Consider the following 17,692-nt stretch of genomic DNA (forward strand, 5'->3'; position numbering starts at 1 on the left):
AGGAGGACAATTGAAGCAATTGAAGCAACACCAAAAATACATTACTGGGATCTGATCAAACTAAAAAGCTTTTGCATAGCCAAGAGCACAGTAAGTAAAGCAAACAGACAACCTTCAGAACGGAAGAAGATTTTTGCAGGTTATGCTTCCAACAAAGGTCTGATAACTAGAATCTACAGAGAACTCAAACTAATCAATAAGAAAAGAACAAATAACCCCATTTCTATGTGGGAAAGAGACTTGAACAGTAAATTCTCTGATGAAAACAGGCACATGGCCTACAAACACATGAAAAAATGCTCATCATCCTTAATCATCAAAGACATGCCAATCAAAAGCACTTTGAGATATCATCTAACTCCAGTAAGATTAGCCCACATTACAAAATCCCTACAGATTTTGGCATGGATGTGGAGAGAAGAGAATGCTTCTACACTGCTGGTGGGAATGCAAGTTAATTCAACCTTTTTGGAAAGAAGTTTGGAGAACACTTAAGGAACTAAAAGTAGACCTACTGTTCAATCCTGCAATTCCTCTACTAGGTATATACCCAGATGATCAAAGATCATTTTACAACAAAGACATTTGCACCAGAATGTTTATAGCCAAGACATGGAAACAGCCCAAGTGCCCATCAACCCATGAATGGATTAACAAATTGTGGTATATATACACCAGCAAAATTCTCAAATTCTCAGCCTTCCTAGTAGCTAAACATGGCCATATGACAAGTTTTAGTGAGCAGAAGTCTAATTCTTCTTTGCCTTTTATTCTCTCATCTTCCTTCACCCTAAAATACAGATGCAATGTCTGGAGAGACAGTAGCTATTCTGTGACCACAAGGCTGAAAATTACCAAGGATGGTGAAGCAGGAAGATCAAACAAGTACCCTCTTGGCACAGTTGAGTTTCATACCAGTCCTGTATTACCTACTACTGGCATTTTTGTTCTGTGATGAATAATCTTTTTACCTGTTTAAGCTGCTACAATAAGATTTTCTACTATTTGCAGCCAAATATAATCCTTGTTGATAGAGTGGTATTGGCCAAGGTGTAAGGAATCAACTTTTTATTCATACTAGTGGAAATAAAAATTGGCACAAATTTTCAGGAAGGCAGTATAGATAGCTTCCAAAGTGTTCATACTATTTTACCTAGAAGTTACACTTCTAGAACTTTATTGCCTGAAAATAATTATAGATGTAAACAAAGACAGATAAATAAGAATGTTTAGTGCAGTGTTTATTATAATGTAAACTTAGAAATTGCTTAACTGTTTAACAATAAGAGATCATTAAATGAATTATCAAAAGTTTATGTAACAGAATATTTGGTGAATAAAAATCTTGTTTTTGAAGAATATTTAATAACACAGTAAAATGCTCAGCAGTTTTGTGAAAGTAAATGAACAGTCCAGGCTATACCTGTTTTAATTTCTGTTTCTCTATTTATACTGTATATAAATAATTGGAAGTTAAGGAGCTATCTTTGAATTGTAGCCTAAAGAGGATTTTTCTTTGATTTTTAGTTAGTCTGAAATAAATATACAGGGAAAATAGCATATAAACATTGAATAAGATATTAAATAAACATTTTATATGTATGTGTGAATATGGGCATCAAAATATATCCTTAACCTATAATAATTTAAGCAGCATAGTACTAGTACAAAAATAGATGACCCTGATTTAGAATAGATTTAGTGCCTAGTGAAGGTATTAATTCTGATAAAAGATAATGCATAAATAATGCTGAGAAGAGAAATTTGTAAGTTGAAAAAATATCATTATTTTATTTTTAAAATAATTTATTTTTATTTATTGTAGAGACAAAGTCTCACTATATTGCCTGGACTAGAAGGCAGTGGCCCCATAATAGCTCAGTGTAACCTTGAACTCCTAGGTTCCAGGGAAACTCCTCCTTCAGCCTCCCAAGTAGCTAGGACTACAGGTGCCCGCTACAACACCCAGCTATTTTTTGAGACAGGGTCTCATTCTTGCTCAGGCAGGTCACAAACTCCTGAGCTTAAGGAATCCAACTGCCTTGGCCTCCCAGAGTGCTAGAATAACAGGTAATTTTTTTATTTTTAGTAGAGATAGGGGTATCATTGTGTTGCAGAGGCTGGTCTTGAACTATCCTTAAGTAATCCCCCAACCTCAGCTTCCCAAAGGGCAAGGATTATAGGTGTGAGTCACTCTGCCTGGTCCACAGATATTTAAAAATGAAATTTAAAAATCCCAGAATTTGCAAATAAATGTCCTAAGTGGATAATAAGTATTTCTAAATATGTGACTCAAACATGAGGCCCTCTTTCTCCCAGCCTTTTAGAGCCACATTTTCCTTGACATTCCAGTGGAACAGCAGGAGCCCTGTACTGTGGGAAACCTACCAGTACATTACCCAGTGGGATGCAGGAGTCCCAGGGAGACCTGTGTCTCTCCTGTGTGATCTACATTTCTGCAGCTTCTGGGTTCCCACCTACTTAATCATCTATCTGACTGTGGCTGCCACCATTTTTGTCTGGCTTGCTTTGTCCCCAACAGGCCACCACACCACCACGCCACCACGTGTCTTCTTTTGTTCTCCCAAAGCATTGGTAAACACCAGGCTGTTGTGTGCACTGGGACATTTATTGAATATTTGATGGTGAAACATGGCATACTATTTTTTTTTTTTAAGAGACAGAGTCTCACTTTGTTGCCCTTGGTAGAGTGCTGTGACGTCACAGCTCACAGCAACCCCAACTCTTGGGCTTAGACGATTCTCTTGCCTCAGCCTCCTGAGTAGCTGGGACTACAGGCGCCTGCCACAAGGCCCAGGTATTTTTGTTGTTGTTGTTGTTGTTGCAGTTTGGTCGGGGCTGGGTTTGAAACAGCCACCCTCGGTATGGCATTGGCACCCTACTCACTGAGCCACAGGCGCCTCTGTGGCATACTATTTTTTATTAGTGATTATATTCCTATAAATATTTTGAGTCAGGGGAGAGCATTTGCATATGCTTTTTTTTTTTCTTTTTTGAGACAGAGCCTTACTATATTGCCCTCAGTAGAGTGCTATGCCGTCACAGCTCACAGCAACCTCAAACTCTTGGGCTTAAGCTATTCTCTTGCTTCAGCCTCCCGAGTAGCTGGGGGAACTATAGGCGCCATCCACAACATCTGGCTTATTTGTTGTTGTTGCAGTTGTCCTTGTTGTTCAGCTGGCCCAGGCTGGGTTCAAACCTGCCAGCCTCGCTGTATGTGGCTGGCGCTGTAACCACTGTACTATGGGCGCCGAGTCTTAAAATTATTTTTTATTTCATTTATTTTTATTCTTAGAGACAGGATCAGGTTATTTTGCCAGGCTTGTCTTGAACTCCTGGGCTCAAGTGAGCCTCCTGCCTCCACCTCCTGAGTAGCTGGGACTACAGGAATAAGCTACCAAGATTAGCTCCTGGGGTCAGTTTCTTTCATTCAACTAATGCATACTAAGGACTCACTATGTTTGTGTAGCTCTGGAGATGTGGTGGACAACTACACACATGGTCCCTGTCCTCATGAAGGAAGAGACAAGTATTATGCAAATACCTATGTAAACACTCATGTAGAAGGATTCAGAAGTTTCCTGAGAAGGAACTCACACCGTCTGATAGTAGAACCTCAGGATTCTAAGACAAAAGTCAACTAGAGTTTAGCAGGGTGTCCTCTAGATTTGTCCTCTACTCTCACCTCCTAAGACTCCTTCCTCTCTGTGTCTGTGAGAGAACTGCAAGAGGCACTGAAAGGGCAGTTTCATGGAGGTGAGGACACAGCTGGAGACAAGTCCTGCTGTGTGTCCATCATAGCAGCAGTGAGGCGTTTCTCTTCTTCAGCGCTGACCAAGGCCGTGGCTTGGATGGCAGGGAAATGTGCTGAGGTCTGGGGGTGAGAGGAAGCCATGATGTGAGCATCAGCAGTTTGTCCCAGACACCTGGATCAGCATCAGGGGTAGCAGGGATGCTGAGTCCAGCATGCCAGTGGTTAGCCAAGGGTCAGCTGCAGACAGTTCTGAAAGGACTGAGGGTGAGCTTAGGGGTGTGCAGATGGTGCAATCTTGTTTGTTAGCACACACAGGACTTTCTCTGGGGATTCTGGACTTCACAAGGTACCGGAAGTCTCCTTACAATGGGAGGGGATGAAAGCTAGAGAATTTTTTTTTAAGTCCTCTTTCTTTCTTATTTATTTATTTTTAAAATTTTCTCTATACATGTACATGTGTTTATTTGGTTTCCACCTTTTGCCTTCACAAAATTAAAGAGGCTTAAAATTTAATAACAATAACAATGTTTAAGATAAGGACTAGAAATAAAAATCATGTAAAGAACGAACGAAGATAAATACAATCAGAAAAGAAATCAGATGATTGCTGCAACGAAATATTGAGCAATAATAATATAATGCAAACAAAAGTGACATTTACATTGTCAGATAAAAGTATGTGTATCACAGAATGCTTTGACTCTGAGGTTCAGTATGGAGTCATCAGTTACCTTCATTTTTTTTCCTCCAAAGTCTCAAAATATAGAGAATATTTATAAATAAAAATAGAAGATAATTTCAAAAACAGATCATACCAAATCTTATAGACAATAGAAAAAGAAGAAATACTTCAAAATTATTCTACTTCATTTGGATATACCTGATATTAAAATTGGAAAAAATAAGTTATTTTAAAGGGAAATTACAAACATACTTCACTTATAAATGAGGATGCAATATCCTAAACAACATATTAATAAGTTGAATTAAAAATTATTGTTCAAATAATGTACTTTGGTCAAAATTAAATCTAATTTACGTGAGAATTAGTCACTATTTTCTTTTCTTTTGTTTCCCTTTTCCTCCCCTCCCTCCTTCTCTGTTTGCTCTCCCCGTCCCCTCACCCCCACCCTGTCAATAATTGTCCCCATATCAAAGTTGAATACATAGGATTCATGCTTCTCCATTCCTGTGATGCTTCACTAAGAATAATGTGTTCCACCTCCATCCGGGTTAATACAAATGCTGCAAAAATTTCCATTTTTAAAAAAATGGCTGAATACTATTCCATGGTATACATTCCTGGGTTGGGTTGAGAGACATTTAGGATGTTTCCACATTTTAACAATTGTAAATTGGGCTGCTGTAAACAGCCTAGTATAAGTATCTTTGTAATAAAAGGTTTTTTTTTTCCTTCTGGAGAGATGTGCAGTAATGGGATTGCAGGATCAAATGGGAGGTCTAGCTTGAGTTCTTTGAGGTTTCTCCATACTTCCTTCCAACAAGGTTGTATTAGTTTGCAGTCTCACCAACAGTGTAAAAGTGTTCCTTTCTCTCCACATCTGTGCAAGCATCTGCAGTTTTTTTTTTTTTTTTTTTTGTAGAGACAGGGTCTCACTTTATGGCCCTCGGTAGAGTGCCGTGGCCTCACACAGCTCACAGCAACCTCTAACTCCTGGGCTTAAGCGATTCTCCTGCCTCAGCCTCCCGAGTAGCTGGGACTACAGGCGCCCGCCACAACACCCGGCTATTCAGCATCTGCAGTTTTAAGATTTTGTGATATGGGCCATTATTGCTGGGGTTAGATGATATCTTAGGGTGGTTTTAATTTGCATTTCTCTAATAATTAGGGATGATAAGCATTTTCTCATATGTTTGCTAGTCATCCATCTATCTTTGTTTAATTTCTGTTTAGAGGATCTGTCCAGCTCTGAGAGAGGGGTGTTAAAGTCCCCTGATATCATATTGCTCAGACTAAGCAAAGTCTGTTTCAAGAATCTAGGAGCATTTAAAATGGGTGCATAAATATATAGAATTGAAATGTCTTCTTGTTGTCTTTTTCCCTTGACCAGTATGAAGTGACCATCATTGTCGTTTTTGACTTTAGTTGCTTTAAATCCACATGTATCTGAAAATAAGATTGCAACCGCTCTTTTCTTCTGAATTCAGTTTGCCTGAAAAATTGACTTCCAACTCTTAACTCTGAGTTTTAATTTGATTTGTCTTTTGATGTGAGGTGTGTTTCCTGCAGACAGCAAATAGATGGCTTGTGTTTTTTAATCCAATAAGCCAGTCTATGCCTCTTCAGGGGGGAATTCAAGCCATTGACATTTATTGAGATAATTGGTAAGTATGGTAGTGTTCTAGTAATCTTATTTTGTGAAAGTCCATTGCTTAGTTTTGTCTTTTGCATCATTGTGGAAGCTAGGTTCTCTCCTTTAATTTCTGGGTGTTTACTTTGCTGAATGTCCATTGTGATGGTCAGTGTGTAAAGCAGGTTGAAATACTTCCTGTAAAGCTGGTCTTGTTGTGGCAAATTTCCTCAATTTTTGCATATCAGCAAAAGAATTGATTTCTCCATCAATTTTAAAGCTTAGCTTAGCAGGATATAGAATTCTGGGCTGGAAATTGTTCTGTTTAAGTAGATTAAAAGTAGACGATCATTGTCTTCTGGCTTGAAAAGTTTCATTAGAGAAGTCTGCAGTCATCCTGATAGATTTGCCCTTGTAGGTCAGTTTGTGCTTACTCCTGACAGCTTGCAAAATCTTTTCTTTTGTCTTGACTTTAGATAGATTCATCACAATGTGTCTTGGAGAAGCTCTATTTGAGTTGAGGCTACAAGGGGACTGATATCCCTCTGAAAGGGGTGTGTCAGAATCTTTGGTGATATTTGGGAAATTTTCATTTATAATATTCTCTAGAATGGCTTCCATTCCTCTGGGTCATTCTTCTTCCCCTTCTGGGATACCTGTAACTCATATGTTTGAACACTTCATAAAGTCCCATAATTGTGTCAGTGAACGTTCTGCTTTCTCTCTCTTCTTTTCTGCCTCTTTAACTATGTGAGTTATCTTGAGAGCTTTATCCTCTACCTGAGATTCTTTCTTCTGCATGATCTAATCTGTCGTTGATACTTTCTATAGCATCTTTAAGTTCCCTAATTGACTGCTTCAGTTCCTTCAGCTCTGTTACATCCTTCCTATATTCTTCATATCATTCATCTCTTATTTGATTCTGTTTTTGGATTTCCTTTTGGTTATTTTCCACTTTCTCAGCAATTTCCTTCATTGTTTTTTGGTTGTTTTCCACTTTCTCAGAAATTTCCTTCATTGTTTTCATCATCTGTATTTTAAATCCCACTTCTGTCATTTCTAACATTTCTTTATAGGTGGAATCTTCTGCTGTAGCTACCTCATGGTCCCTTGAAGGGGTTGCTCTGGACTGGTGTTTCATATTTCCAGGATTTTTCCATTGATTCTTCTTCATGAGTGTTTTCTTGTATCTGTTTCCTTGCCTTAATTTTCCTTTCACTTCCTCTTGCTCTTTACGTTACCATGCCTCTGACCTAAAGTTTTAATGAGTCCTTTTGGTATGGGACCAGAAGGATGAGAAGATTGAAGAGCAAGAAGGGAAAAAAGATTTAAAAAAGAAAGAAAAAAGAGAAAGAAGAGGGGGTGAGTAAAGGAAATATTGACAAAAAGAAGAAAGGCATCGAAAGAAGGAGACAGGAATAATATAAGTGTATAGTAGGGTACTTTGACCCACCTTAAAAACCCCCAACCTCTGGCGGTGCTGGGTTGGGTGGTTCCCTTGAGGTCAGCAACTCTTTGCCAGTCTGATCAGACAAAGCTCCACCAGGTAGAGAGGAAAGACAAAAATACTATAAATCAAACTGAGACAAACAAACAAAAACCCTTATGGGATAAAATTGGGGGGAAAAAGAAAATAATATGGGCAGAAACACTAGCAAAAATGAATGTCTAATTGTTAAAGAAGGCAAAAATGGAAGATTGTATTTAAACTAAAATAGTGAAGAAAAAAGAGAAAAAAAGAAAAACAGGAAAAAAGAAAAATGTGGAAGAAAAATGTTGAAATTAAGAAAAAAAAATCCAAAAAACAAAACCCCCCAAACCAAAAAATCAAAACAGTATTTATATCTTGCTGCATATTGTCTGGGCAACAGGTGATCACCTGAGATATGAGATGTTAATTGCAATGTTGATACAGCTGTACTAGATGGAGACTGGAGGCCTCTGCTGATTTCTCAGACCCTACAGGCTTGGGAGCCCAAATGTCTCCTCAACCTGCTTAAAAGACACTCCAAACTGTGAACCTTGGCTAAGCAGAAGCTTTCCAAGGAAAGCACATATGGCTGGTATCTCTCCTGGCATGGCTACCCACTTATCCAGTGAGCCAAAACCAGTCTCACTCCATGCCCCTGAGTGCCAAGGCTGTAATCTGCCAAACACTTAGATCTCTGCTCTTCCCCAGGGTCTCAGTCTTGGCCTTTGGGCAGCTCAGTCACTAGGTTACTGGCCCAAGGTCTCCCGGCCATCCCCGCACTACAACCGCAGGGGGAGCTGCCCCACAGTGGCTGTGTGGGCAGGTTACAGCTGAACGATATTAGTTCCTTTCCTGCTCAGTGGCTAGTGGGGGCCCCAGACAATGCCCAAAGTCATCCGCACACGCACCCAAGATCTCCTAAGGTAGTTCAATTGAGTGTCCAAGTCCAAAAAACCCAAAACAACCTACAGGTAAGGCTTTTCCTGCTTTGCAGTCTTGCTGTTGCTATGATTACACCTGAGGGCAGTCTCCAAACAAACGCACCTACCACTTGCCAGTTCTCCACCGCTTTTGTCCTCCTTCTGGGAAGGAGCCAGAAATTTCTTGCTGACTCCCTGTGTCACCAAAGGGAAGTTTCTGGGCAGATCCCACCAGCTAGAGATGCCTGGAGTCTTCTCTCTCCAATCTCACTGCACCCCGTTGCACAGAAGCTGTTACTTGGCTCCCATCTTGCTCCAGAACCAAAGCTAGAGAAATTTCTGTGCATTAATGTCAACTCAGCATGACCTCTCTGGGGAGTGATCAGTTACGTTATCCTAGCCCTTAGGGAGGCTCAAGCAGGAGGGTTGCTTGAGGCCAGGGGTTTGGGGCTGTAGTGAGCCCTGATGACAACATTGTACTCCAGCCTGTGTAACAGAGCAAGACCTTGGCTCAAAAAACAAACAAACAAAAAGGATGGCTCAGTGCCTATAGCACAGTAGTTACAGCACCAGCCACATACCCTGAGGGTTCAAACCCGGCCCTGGCCAACTAAACAACTGCAACAAAAATATAGCCAGGCGTTGTGGCAGGCTCCTGTAGTCCCAGCTACTTGGGAGGCTGAGGCAAGAGAATTGCTTAAGCCCAACAGTTTGAGGTTGCTGTGAGCTGTGATGCCAAAGCACAGGGCAACATAGTGAGACTCTGTCTCAAAAAACAAACAACAAAATAAAAACAACAAACAACAAAAAACCAACGAAACAACAAAAAAACAACAAAAAAGGAGTTAATGATATGAAATCGTTAATTGTACTGTGGCTATACATGAGAATATTCCTATCATTAGAAAACACACACTTATCTGAAGATAAAGTCCCATGATATATGACCCTCCAATTGTTCAGAAAAAAGGAGAAAAAAAGTGTGTGGATGTGTGTGTATATATAGAGAGAACATAAATGGTAAAGGAACGGGGATAAAAGTTTTTTTTTTTTGAGACTGAGCCTCAAGCTGTCGCCCTGGGTAGAGTGCTGTTGCATCACAGCTCACAGCAACCTCCAACTCCTGGGCTCAAGTGATTCTCCTGCCTCCTCCTCCCAAGTAGCTGGAACTACAGGCGCCTACCACACTGCCCAGCTATTTTTTGGTTGCAGCGGTCATTGTTGTTTGGTGGGCCGGCACTGGATGCTAACTTGCCACCTCAGGTGTATGTGGTTGGCGCCTTAGCCGCTTGAGCCACAGGCGCCAAGCCATGTGATAAAATTTTAACAATTGTTGAATCTAGGCTATAATCCTACAACCTGGGAGGCCAATTCGAGAGACTACCTTGAGCTCAAGAGTTCAAGATCAGCTTAAGCAAGAGCCATCCCTGTTTCTACTGAAAATAGAAAAATTAGCTGTATAATCCTACAACCTGGGAGGCCAATTCGAGAGACTACCTTGAGCTCAAGAGTTCAAGATCAGCTTAAGCATTAGCCATCCCTGTTTCTACTGAAAATAGAAAAATTAGAAAAAAATTGTGTCAGGTGCCTGTAGTCCCAGCAGGCCTGGTCAGCAGAGTGAGACTATCTTAAAACAAGAACAACAACGTTTGAATCTTTTTAATTTTTTTTTTTTTTTTTGCAGTTTTTGGCCGGGCTGGGTTTGAAGCTGCCACCTCTGGCATATGGGGCCGGCGCCCTACTCCTTTGAGCCACAGGCGCCACACAACAGTTGAATCTATGTGTGTGGTTTTCTACTAGTATCTTTGCTTTGGCAACAATTTGTCAGTTTTTAGTTATTTCTAAACAAATTAATAAAACAAGAAATTGCATTTTAAAAATGCAATAATTAGTGTTAGGAGACGATTCAGTAGTGGTACAAAGGAAAAAGCCATCAGCTTTGTCTGCAGCCATTGTCACTGAAGGCTTTACAGAAAAGTTTAAGGAGGGACATGAAGGATGGTGTTTTGACAGCTGTGCTCAGGGTACTGGAGCTTCTGGTGGAGTGGGGTTGGGGGAGGGCTGCGAGGTGGGACCTACCCACCAATCTGATATCACACAGTTACAGTGTATATAGGGTGCCCTGACAAGGCAGAAGTCCCTTCTTCGAGTGGTGAGGGTCACTTGTGTGACCAAGAACACAGCCCTTGCCCCTCCAGCCAGTCACGCATCCCTTCTCAATCCCAGAGGCCAGGGCTCAGGTTCCCTCAAACAAAGCCCTTCAGGGGAAGGGGCAGCAGCCTGGGCTGGGCGGGGCTGAGGTGGGCGGGGCTTGTGTGATTGGGCTCTGCCCATAAAGGTCTCTCCCCATAAGTGCTGGGCTGGTTTCAGGATCCTCTGCTTGGGGAGCTGTGAGTTTCCCCCCTGGAAGGGCACTTCTAGCCCCTGGCATCCCTGAGGAAGGAAGGAGGGAGCTGTCTGTGCGAGTAAGGAAGGGATTTCTGAGGCTGAGACTAGATCCATGTGTGGGGTGCAGTGATGCCCGCTCAAGTCTGGTCGTAGGCTCTGGAATGGAGAGTTTCAGGGAAAGGAGCTTGTGGTCCCTTGGGTATTTGGAGGGTGGAATGGGGCGGGGGATATTCCAAGAGGTTCCAGAATGCTGAGAAGCCCAATCACTTTCCATTGTGGTTTCCTGACTCAGAAAGGTCAGGGAGTGAAGATGGGAAGAAGACAAAGGGTGGTCAGGCAGTGACCTTGTGCATCTTGCCTCCCCTTAGAGGACAATGACTAGACTCTGCTTCCTGCTGTTCCTCTCCGTGGCCACCAATAGGTGCAGAGCAGGTAAACCTCCAATAGGAGCCCCTGGTTCTTTGGCCTTTCTGGAGGGCAGGGTCCTGGGGGAGTGGAGCTAGGCTGGATTCTGACTCCTGGAAAGGCACAGAACTCACTCTGGGCAGCTAACGTGAGATGGGTGCTGTTTTCAGCCTCTCTTGGGGTCTGGTCTGCAGCAGTCAGGATGGTAGTCGGGGCCTGTCTTGGGACCCCGTTTTGTGCCTTTTGTCTCTGAAGGGTTCAGGGCTGAGAGAGTAAGGACTGTGTCCCCTCCCAGCCACTCTTGCTGCTCCTGTGGTCTTGGTCTCTGGATCTCCAGAGGGAGCTGGTTGGTCAGTGCTGTGACCAGGGTACATCCTTCTGCCATGGCCATCCTCACAATTCCATTCACCAATAGGCATAATAGTGATTTTTCAAATTGTTATTGGGTCCTACTATTTCTTTTAATTTGTTGAAGGCAAAAGATCAGAGATGTTCAGTGTCTGCTGCAGGAAGCTCTGTCATAGGGGTTGTCTGGGATCTTGAGTCCTCTAATCTGAAATACAAGTTTCCCTGCCTTTGCCAGCTTTCAGAATAGTTTCTAGACTTTCACACTAACACTCATGGCCCTTCGTCTGCCAGTTTCTGTTAGTTTCTTGGTTTTAGTTCTCACCCTCCCCGGGTTGCAGTACATGTTCCAGCCACAGTTTTGGGCAGATTGGTCTTGGATCTGCTGTCTGCTCAGGTCACCTCCTGTGCTTTCTTCTGTTTGTTCCTGGACTATTTTCTCCCCTCTTATATCCCCATTTTCTTTGTCCTATCAGAATCAACCTGCTTGGAGTTACATCTGGTCCCTTCCCTAGTCCTGGCCCCCACACATGGGCTTCTCCCATCCAAGTTCAGTTGGGTCCCTTTCTATGTGCTCTCCCTCTGGAATGTAATCTCTGGAAGGAATGTATCAAATTGCCTCTGACTGCCCAGGGTTTATGTAGTTCACATGGTAGGGATTTAATTCAAGTTAGTTGGGTGGCAGATTCCCAGTGCTCAGCCTGGGTAGCTGCCAGACCAGATGGTCTTAGCACAAAGGGTCCCTGACCTCCTGGGGCTTTAGAATGTAGTGATGAGCTGATTCTAGGAAGGGCTGGGGACTGCTGCTGGGGAAAATGACCTTAGTGATGCCAGAATGTTAATGAGAATCATGTCCACATCCTCTAGAAGTGGCCAGTTCCTCTGAGATGCCCTGGGAGAAAGAACCCTGCACCTCTTCCTTTTCTTCCCTGCCTAGAAGCTGCAAGGAAATCAAAGAAAGGTGCCATAGAGGAGATGGTGAGTAATGAACTTACTCCGAGTTCTCTCCTTGAAGCCACTTTTTAGCTTGGGAGAGCCCAGTCATGGAAATAAGACAGATGTCTCCCCATGGGGTCTGTTATGGCCCCAGCTTCTGAACAAGGAGGTTTTCAGCGGGAATTTTGAGGCTTTTGTGTCCCACCTCAATGACATAATCTTCTAAACCAGTGGTTCTCAACCTGTGGGTCGTGACCCCTTTTTAACAATGAAAATACATTGCTGCATGAGGAAGGTTGAGAACCACTATTCTAAACCCAGGAGAATGTACTGTTTTTGGTGACAGAGGTGGGAACAAGAATGTGATGGGTCTAAGATTTGTCTCTGCTTTAAGGCTAATGAGTCAGCCTGTTGCTGGTTCACAGAGCTGACAGAAAATGTGAGACTGTTCAGCCAAAGACCAAGGACTTTATTAATCTCAGAAACAGCAATAGGCACCAGCATTTTCTTGTGCTGGGCTTGGTGACATCTGCACACCTAGCAGGTTTGTCAGGTAGGCTAACAAATTTGGTTGTCAAAGAAAGAACAAGTTCATTTTAGAGTTAGTTTATTACCCATGTAAATAGCAAAATCTAGATCAGGTTCTTGCATCTCCCATAGGATGGCAGAGGGATAAAGAGACCAGATGACAGTGCACCTGGGTCATGGTGCCCTGCTGCTGAGGAGTCGCTATGCTGCAGCTGTGCAGTTTTATAGCCCATACTCCATCAGGGGTGGGGTAAGGGAGGCAGAAATTCTCATCCCTACCGCATCAGAACCTGGGAGGCAATGATACCTTGTCACAATAACTGTCTCATGACAGATTCATGAAAGACAGTGAGATGGGTGAGAAAAGACCTGGAGCATCAGTTGTGGTGTGTGCTGATTTATGGCCTCTCTTGGCCAGAAGGAGGCCCAGTCCAGGGGGTGACATCATCTCTCTGTTGTAAGGCTATTTGCTCTGCAAACTCAGAAAGCATAGTGTGGAAAAAAGCAGAAGCACAAGACACATGGAGAATCATCTTGCAATGAATGTGTATGTGTGGCAGGCTTCAGAATATACTTCGGAGGGACTCTGGTCGTGGGGCTGAGATGGCCCATGAGCCTTCATACAGGGAGGCTCTGGCTGCTTCTCTCTACAGATGGCCTGTATTTCCTGCGCACCAAGAATGGTGTCATCTACCAGACCTTCTGTGACATGACCACTGTGGGTGGTGGCTGGACCCTGGTGGCCAGTGTGCACGAGAACAACATGGCTGGGAAGTGCACAGTGGGTGATCGCTGGTCCAGTCAGCAGGGCAGCAGAGCAGACTACCCAGAGGGGGATGACAACTGGGCCAATTACAATACCTTTGGGTCTGCAGAGGCGGCCACAAGTGATGACTACAAGGTTGGTGCCACTTCCCCACCACCAGGAAAGGGTGAGTGGTTGAGTGTGGCTGGGCACAGGTGAAAGACAGAGGGTGTGAAGGTGGGGACGTGGAGATAGGGCTGGAGAAGAAAGATAGTTGTCTTCACATAGCTTCCTCCCCATAGGGAAGGTAGGTACCTGAATGGTGGGGAGTCATAATCTGTTAGAAGTGGGTTGTCTGAGCACAGATGGTTACCTGCCCCCCTGGAACCCAGAAACTTTGCCTCATGGGCCTCCTGCCCTCGTGAGGCTCAGTGTCTATGGCTTTGCAGAACCCTGGCTACTACGACATCCAGGCCAAGGACCTGGGCATATGGCATGTGCCTAACAAGTCCCCCCTGGAATACTGGAGGAACAGCTCCCTGCTGAGGTACCACACTGAAACTGGCTTCTTCCAGAGACTAGGACACAATCTGTTTGGCCTCTACCAGGTACACAGGGCTGCTGGCTGGGCTGGTTGCCATGGTGAGCAGAGAAGCAAGTGTGTGAGGTGGGTAGGGAGACTGTCTCTCATGGGGCCTGTCTGCCATGTTCTCCTCACCTTGATTTGCTGATGGCTTCTGTCCTGCTGCTTTCTGGAACTCTGAGCCAGGATAGAGAAAAGACCTGGGGAAAACCACAGTTGGGAGAATGACTATGAAGTGGTCTGGGCTGCGGGTGGAGCACAGCTTCCCAGTGACAAGCAGCAGCAAAAGGGAAAGATTCTGATTTTGACTGGTTTTGAAATAATCTCAGCAGCCGAGAAAGCACTGTTTCCCCTCAATGAATGGCAGCAGCTCCAGATCAAAATGCTGGTTAGGACAAAGCTACTGTCCTTGCTCAATGACTTTTTTTGTTCCTTGTAGAAATACCCAGTGAAATATGGAGCAGGAAAGTGTTGGACTGACAATGGCCCAGCCATCCCTGTGGTCTATGATTTTGGTGATGCCAAGAAAACAGCATCTTATTACTCACCTCTTGGCCAGTGTGAGTCTTTAATCCTCCTCTGATCTCTCACTGAGAGGAGTTTCAGTTATGATTGGATTGATTGCATTCAGTCCTGTCAAATGAAGTCATTTATCACCAATCACAGCCTGGTTCTCCTGTGTGGATGTTCCCTGTGCTGCTCCTTATAGTCTGTGGCCTGTCTTTGGGTCTGAGCCACCATCAACCTCAGTTTAGGAACCTGAAGCTCTGAGAGGGTCAGCAGCCTGCTGAGGTCACAGGCACACATATGAGGGAACAGGCACTGGACTGAGAAAATCTGGCTCCAGACTCTTTACTCCTGAGAACCCACAGTGAGGCCTCAGAGAGTGGTAAGGACCAGGCCAGTCTCGTGTGCACAGGGAAGAACATCCAACCAGATAGTGAGATGGTAACATATTTTTTTTGTTGTTGTTGTGGGAATACCTATTTTGTGGGAATCTAAAGTTGGCAACATAAAGTCTACCACAGATGCTGAGCTTATCCTGTAAAATTTAAAGGTGTTATCATTTACATTTGGGAGGTAAGATTTTAAAATAAAGAAGAATAAGAAAAATTTAAACAGGAACAGAGTGGATGTGTTTCCTAATTGCTGCAACTGTGCCCAGGTAGGAGTCCTTCCTGCAGAGTTGAATTTCTCTGCACAAGCCTCTGGCAGATGAAGGGTCCCTCCTGAGGACCAGCTCCTGGTTCTTGGGATGAGAAGACATCCCCCTTGGTGAAGTTTGGGACCGGGATGCTCATCCTTTGGTCACAGAGGTGCTGGGCCAAACTGCGGTGGCTGGAGACTTGGACTGTAGCCAGATCTTTCATATACAGAAATTCTGCGCTGTCCTAAGAAGGTTGTTTCTAGCATCTTCCTTAATGCATCTTTCTATCTCTTGTTTTCAGTGGAATTCACTGCAGGATTTGTTCAGTTCAGGGTATTTAATAATCAGAGAGCAGCCAACGCCTTGTGTGCCGGAGTGAAGGTCACTGGATGTAACAGTGAGCATGTGAGTCTTTGTAGGACCAAAGGGACTATAATGTTGAGTGTATTACTGAGTGCTGTATGTGTGTTGAGTGTGGTGCAACTGTGGTATGAGTGTGCATATCCTTGCTTATTGTTGGGAGAGCTCTGGGACCGTTTATCCAGGTATAAACATCTTGTACCTTTGAGTACCAACATGGAGGGATGAGGCTTCCAAAGAACCGCTGCTGGGTGATTAGCCTTGGGGATGACACATGCAGTTGCCTGGAGTTGGGGTGAGGCTCCCATACAGAAACATTTTGTGGGAGCCTTTAGGAGCTGAGATGCCTGGAGAAACACAAAGTGTTTGTCTTTCTTCACCTGAGGTTCAGCTTCCAGGGAAAAACTGGGCCTCCCACCCCTGGCTGAGGCTTGCACAGCTATACACCATGTTGGGGTCAGTGGTGGGGGGTGGGAGTGGGGAGTCCTGGGCATCACCTTCTAGAAACCTCACTCAGGCCATCCTGTCATGTTCCTGTGGAGATAAACAATGAGTATTGATGAATTCCAAAAATTTTAAGTTGAAATGAAATGAATAAAGAGGATGGGAAGAGAAGAAATCTAGAATACACTCATGATTTTAGTTTGGAGGAATGAGTGTCATTTATCAAATTAGGGTGTCTGGATGATGAACAGATTGGAGCTGGCAATTCCTGTGTGCTGACCCAGGTAGGATATCAAGGTGTTCACCACAGGAAACCTCTGGCTAGGAGATGGAGATTTGGGGTCATAGTCAATTTCTGGTACTGAAGCCAAAATGGCCAGTCTATATGGGACAGGGAAATGCGTCCTCTACTGAGGAGCAGCACTTAAAGAGTTCCCAAAGGAAGAGTCCATCCAGGGAATCTGAGAATGAATGTTTAGAAAAGTTGGAGGAAAGTCAGGAACAGAGAATGCGGTCACTAAAGATGAAGGTGTAGAGATTTCTATGGAGGAATAGATCAGCAAGGCCAGTGGAGCGTCTGATGACCAAAGACTCCACAGGACATGGCTGTAAGGATGTCATTGGCCTCACCAGCAGATCTCTGTTCCTCTCCTGTTTCCCAGCACTGCATCGGTGGAGGAGGGTTCTTCCCAGAACACAATCCCAGGCAGTGCGGGGATTTCTCCGCCTTTGACTGGGATGGATACGGAGCTCATGTTAGTGGCAGCAATAGCCGGGAGATAACGGAGGCAGCTGTGCTCCTGTTCTATCGTTGAGCATGCTGGGGCTCGGCCCAGCACTCTTCTTTCAAACAGGGGATCCCAAGGATGAAGGACAACTTACCAACTAGATTGGTAATGGCAGAGGAGAAGAGAATAAATCATATGGATTCAAGTGTTGGTGTTTCTGTGAATTCTTTTCTTTCAGTGGTGAAGCACTTCAGGAGTTTTGAAAAGAATGTCTACTTGAGGGCTCAGCACCCATAACTCAGTGGTTAAGGGCTCTGGCTACATACACCTGAGCTGGCGGATTTGAACTTGGCCCGGGCCAGCTAAAAAATAGCCAGATGTTGTGGTGGGCGCCTATAGTCCCAGCTACTTGGGAGGCTAAGGCAAGAGAATTGCTTAAGCCCAAGATTTTGAGGTTGCTGTGAGCTGGGATACCACGGCATTCTACCAAGGGCAACAGTGAGACTGTCTCAAAAAAAAAAAAAAAAAAAAAGAATGTCTACTTGAACTACATTTGTGCTTGCAATGTTTGGGCTTAGGAATCCTGATAGAGGACATCCTTCCCA

The 17,692-nt window shown here is 43.9% G+C and overlaps 1 protein-coding gene across 1 annotated transcript; it reads left to right on the forward strand.

Moving 5' to 3' along the window:
• The first annotated feature begins 11,234 nt into the window (after window positions 1-11,234).
• Window positions 11,235-17,147, forward strand: LOC128597716 (intelectin-2-like). The gene is made up of 8 exons (XM_053608293.1): window positions 11,235-11,298; window positions 12,484-12,594; window positions 13,734-13,981; window positions 14,275-14,433; window positions 14,848-14,968; window positions 15,857-15,960; window positions 16,591-16,643; window positions 17,022-17,147. Exons 1-7 carry the CDS (start codon window positions 11,241-11,243, stop codon window positions 16,636-16,638), a joined length of 849 nt encoding a protein of 282 aa, XP_053464268.1. The 5' UTR covers window positions 11,235-11,240; the 3' UTR covers window positions 16,639-16,643; window positions 17,022-17,147.
• The last annotated feature ends 545 nt before the right edge of the window (window positions 17,148-17,692 follow it).

Source organism: Nycticebus coucang, chromosome 10 (genome assembly GCF_027406575.1).
Source record: "Nycticebus coucang isolate mNycCou1 chromosome 10, mNycCou1.pri, whole genome shotgun sequence".
Classification (NCBI taxonomy): Eukaryota; Metazoa; Chordata; class Mammalia; order Primates; family Lorisidae; genus Nycticebus; species Nycticebus coucang.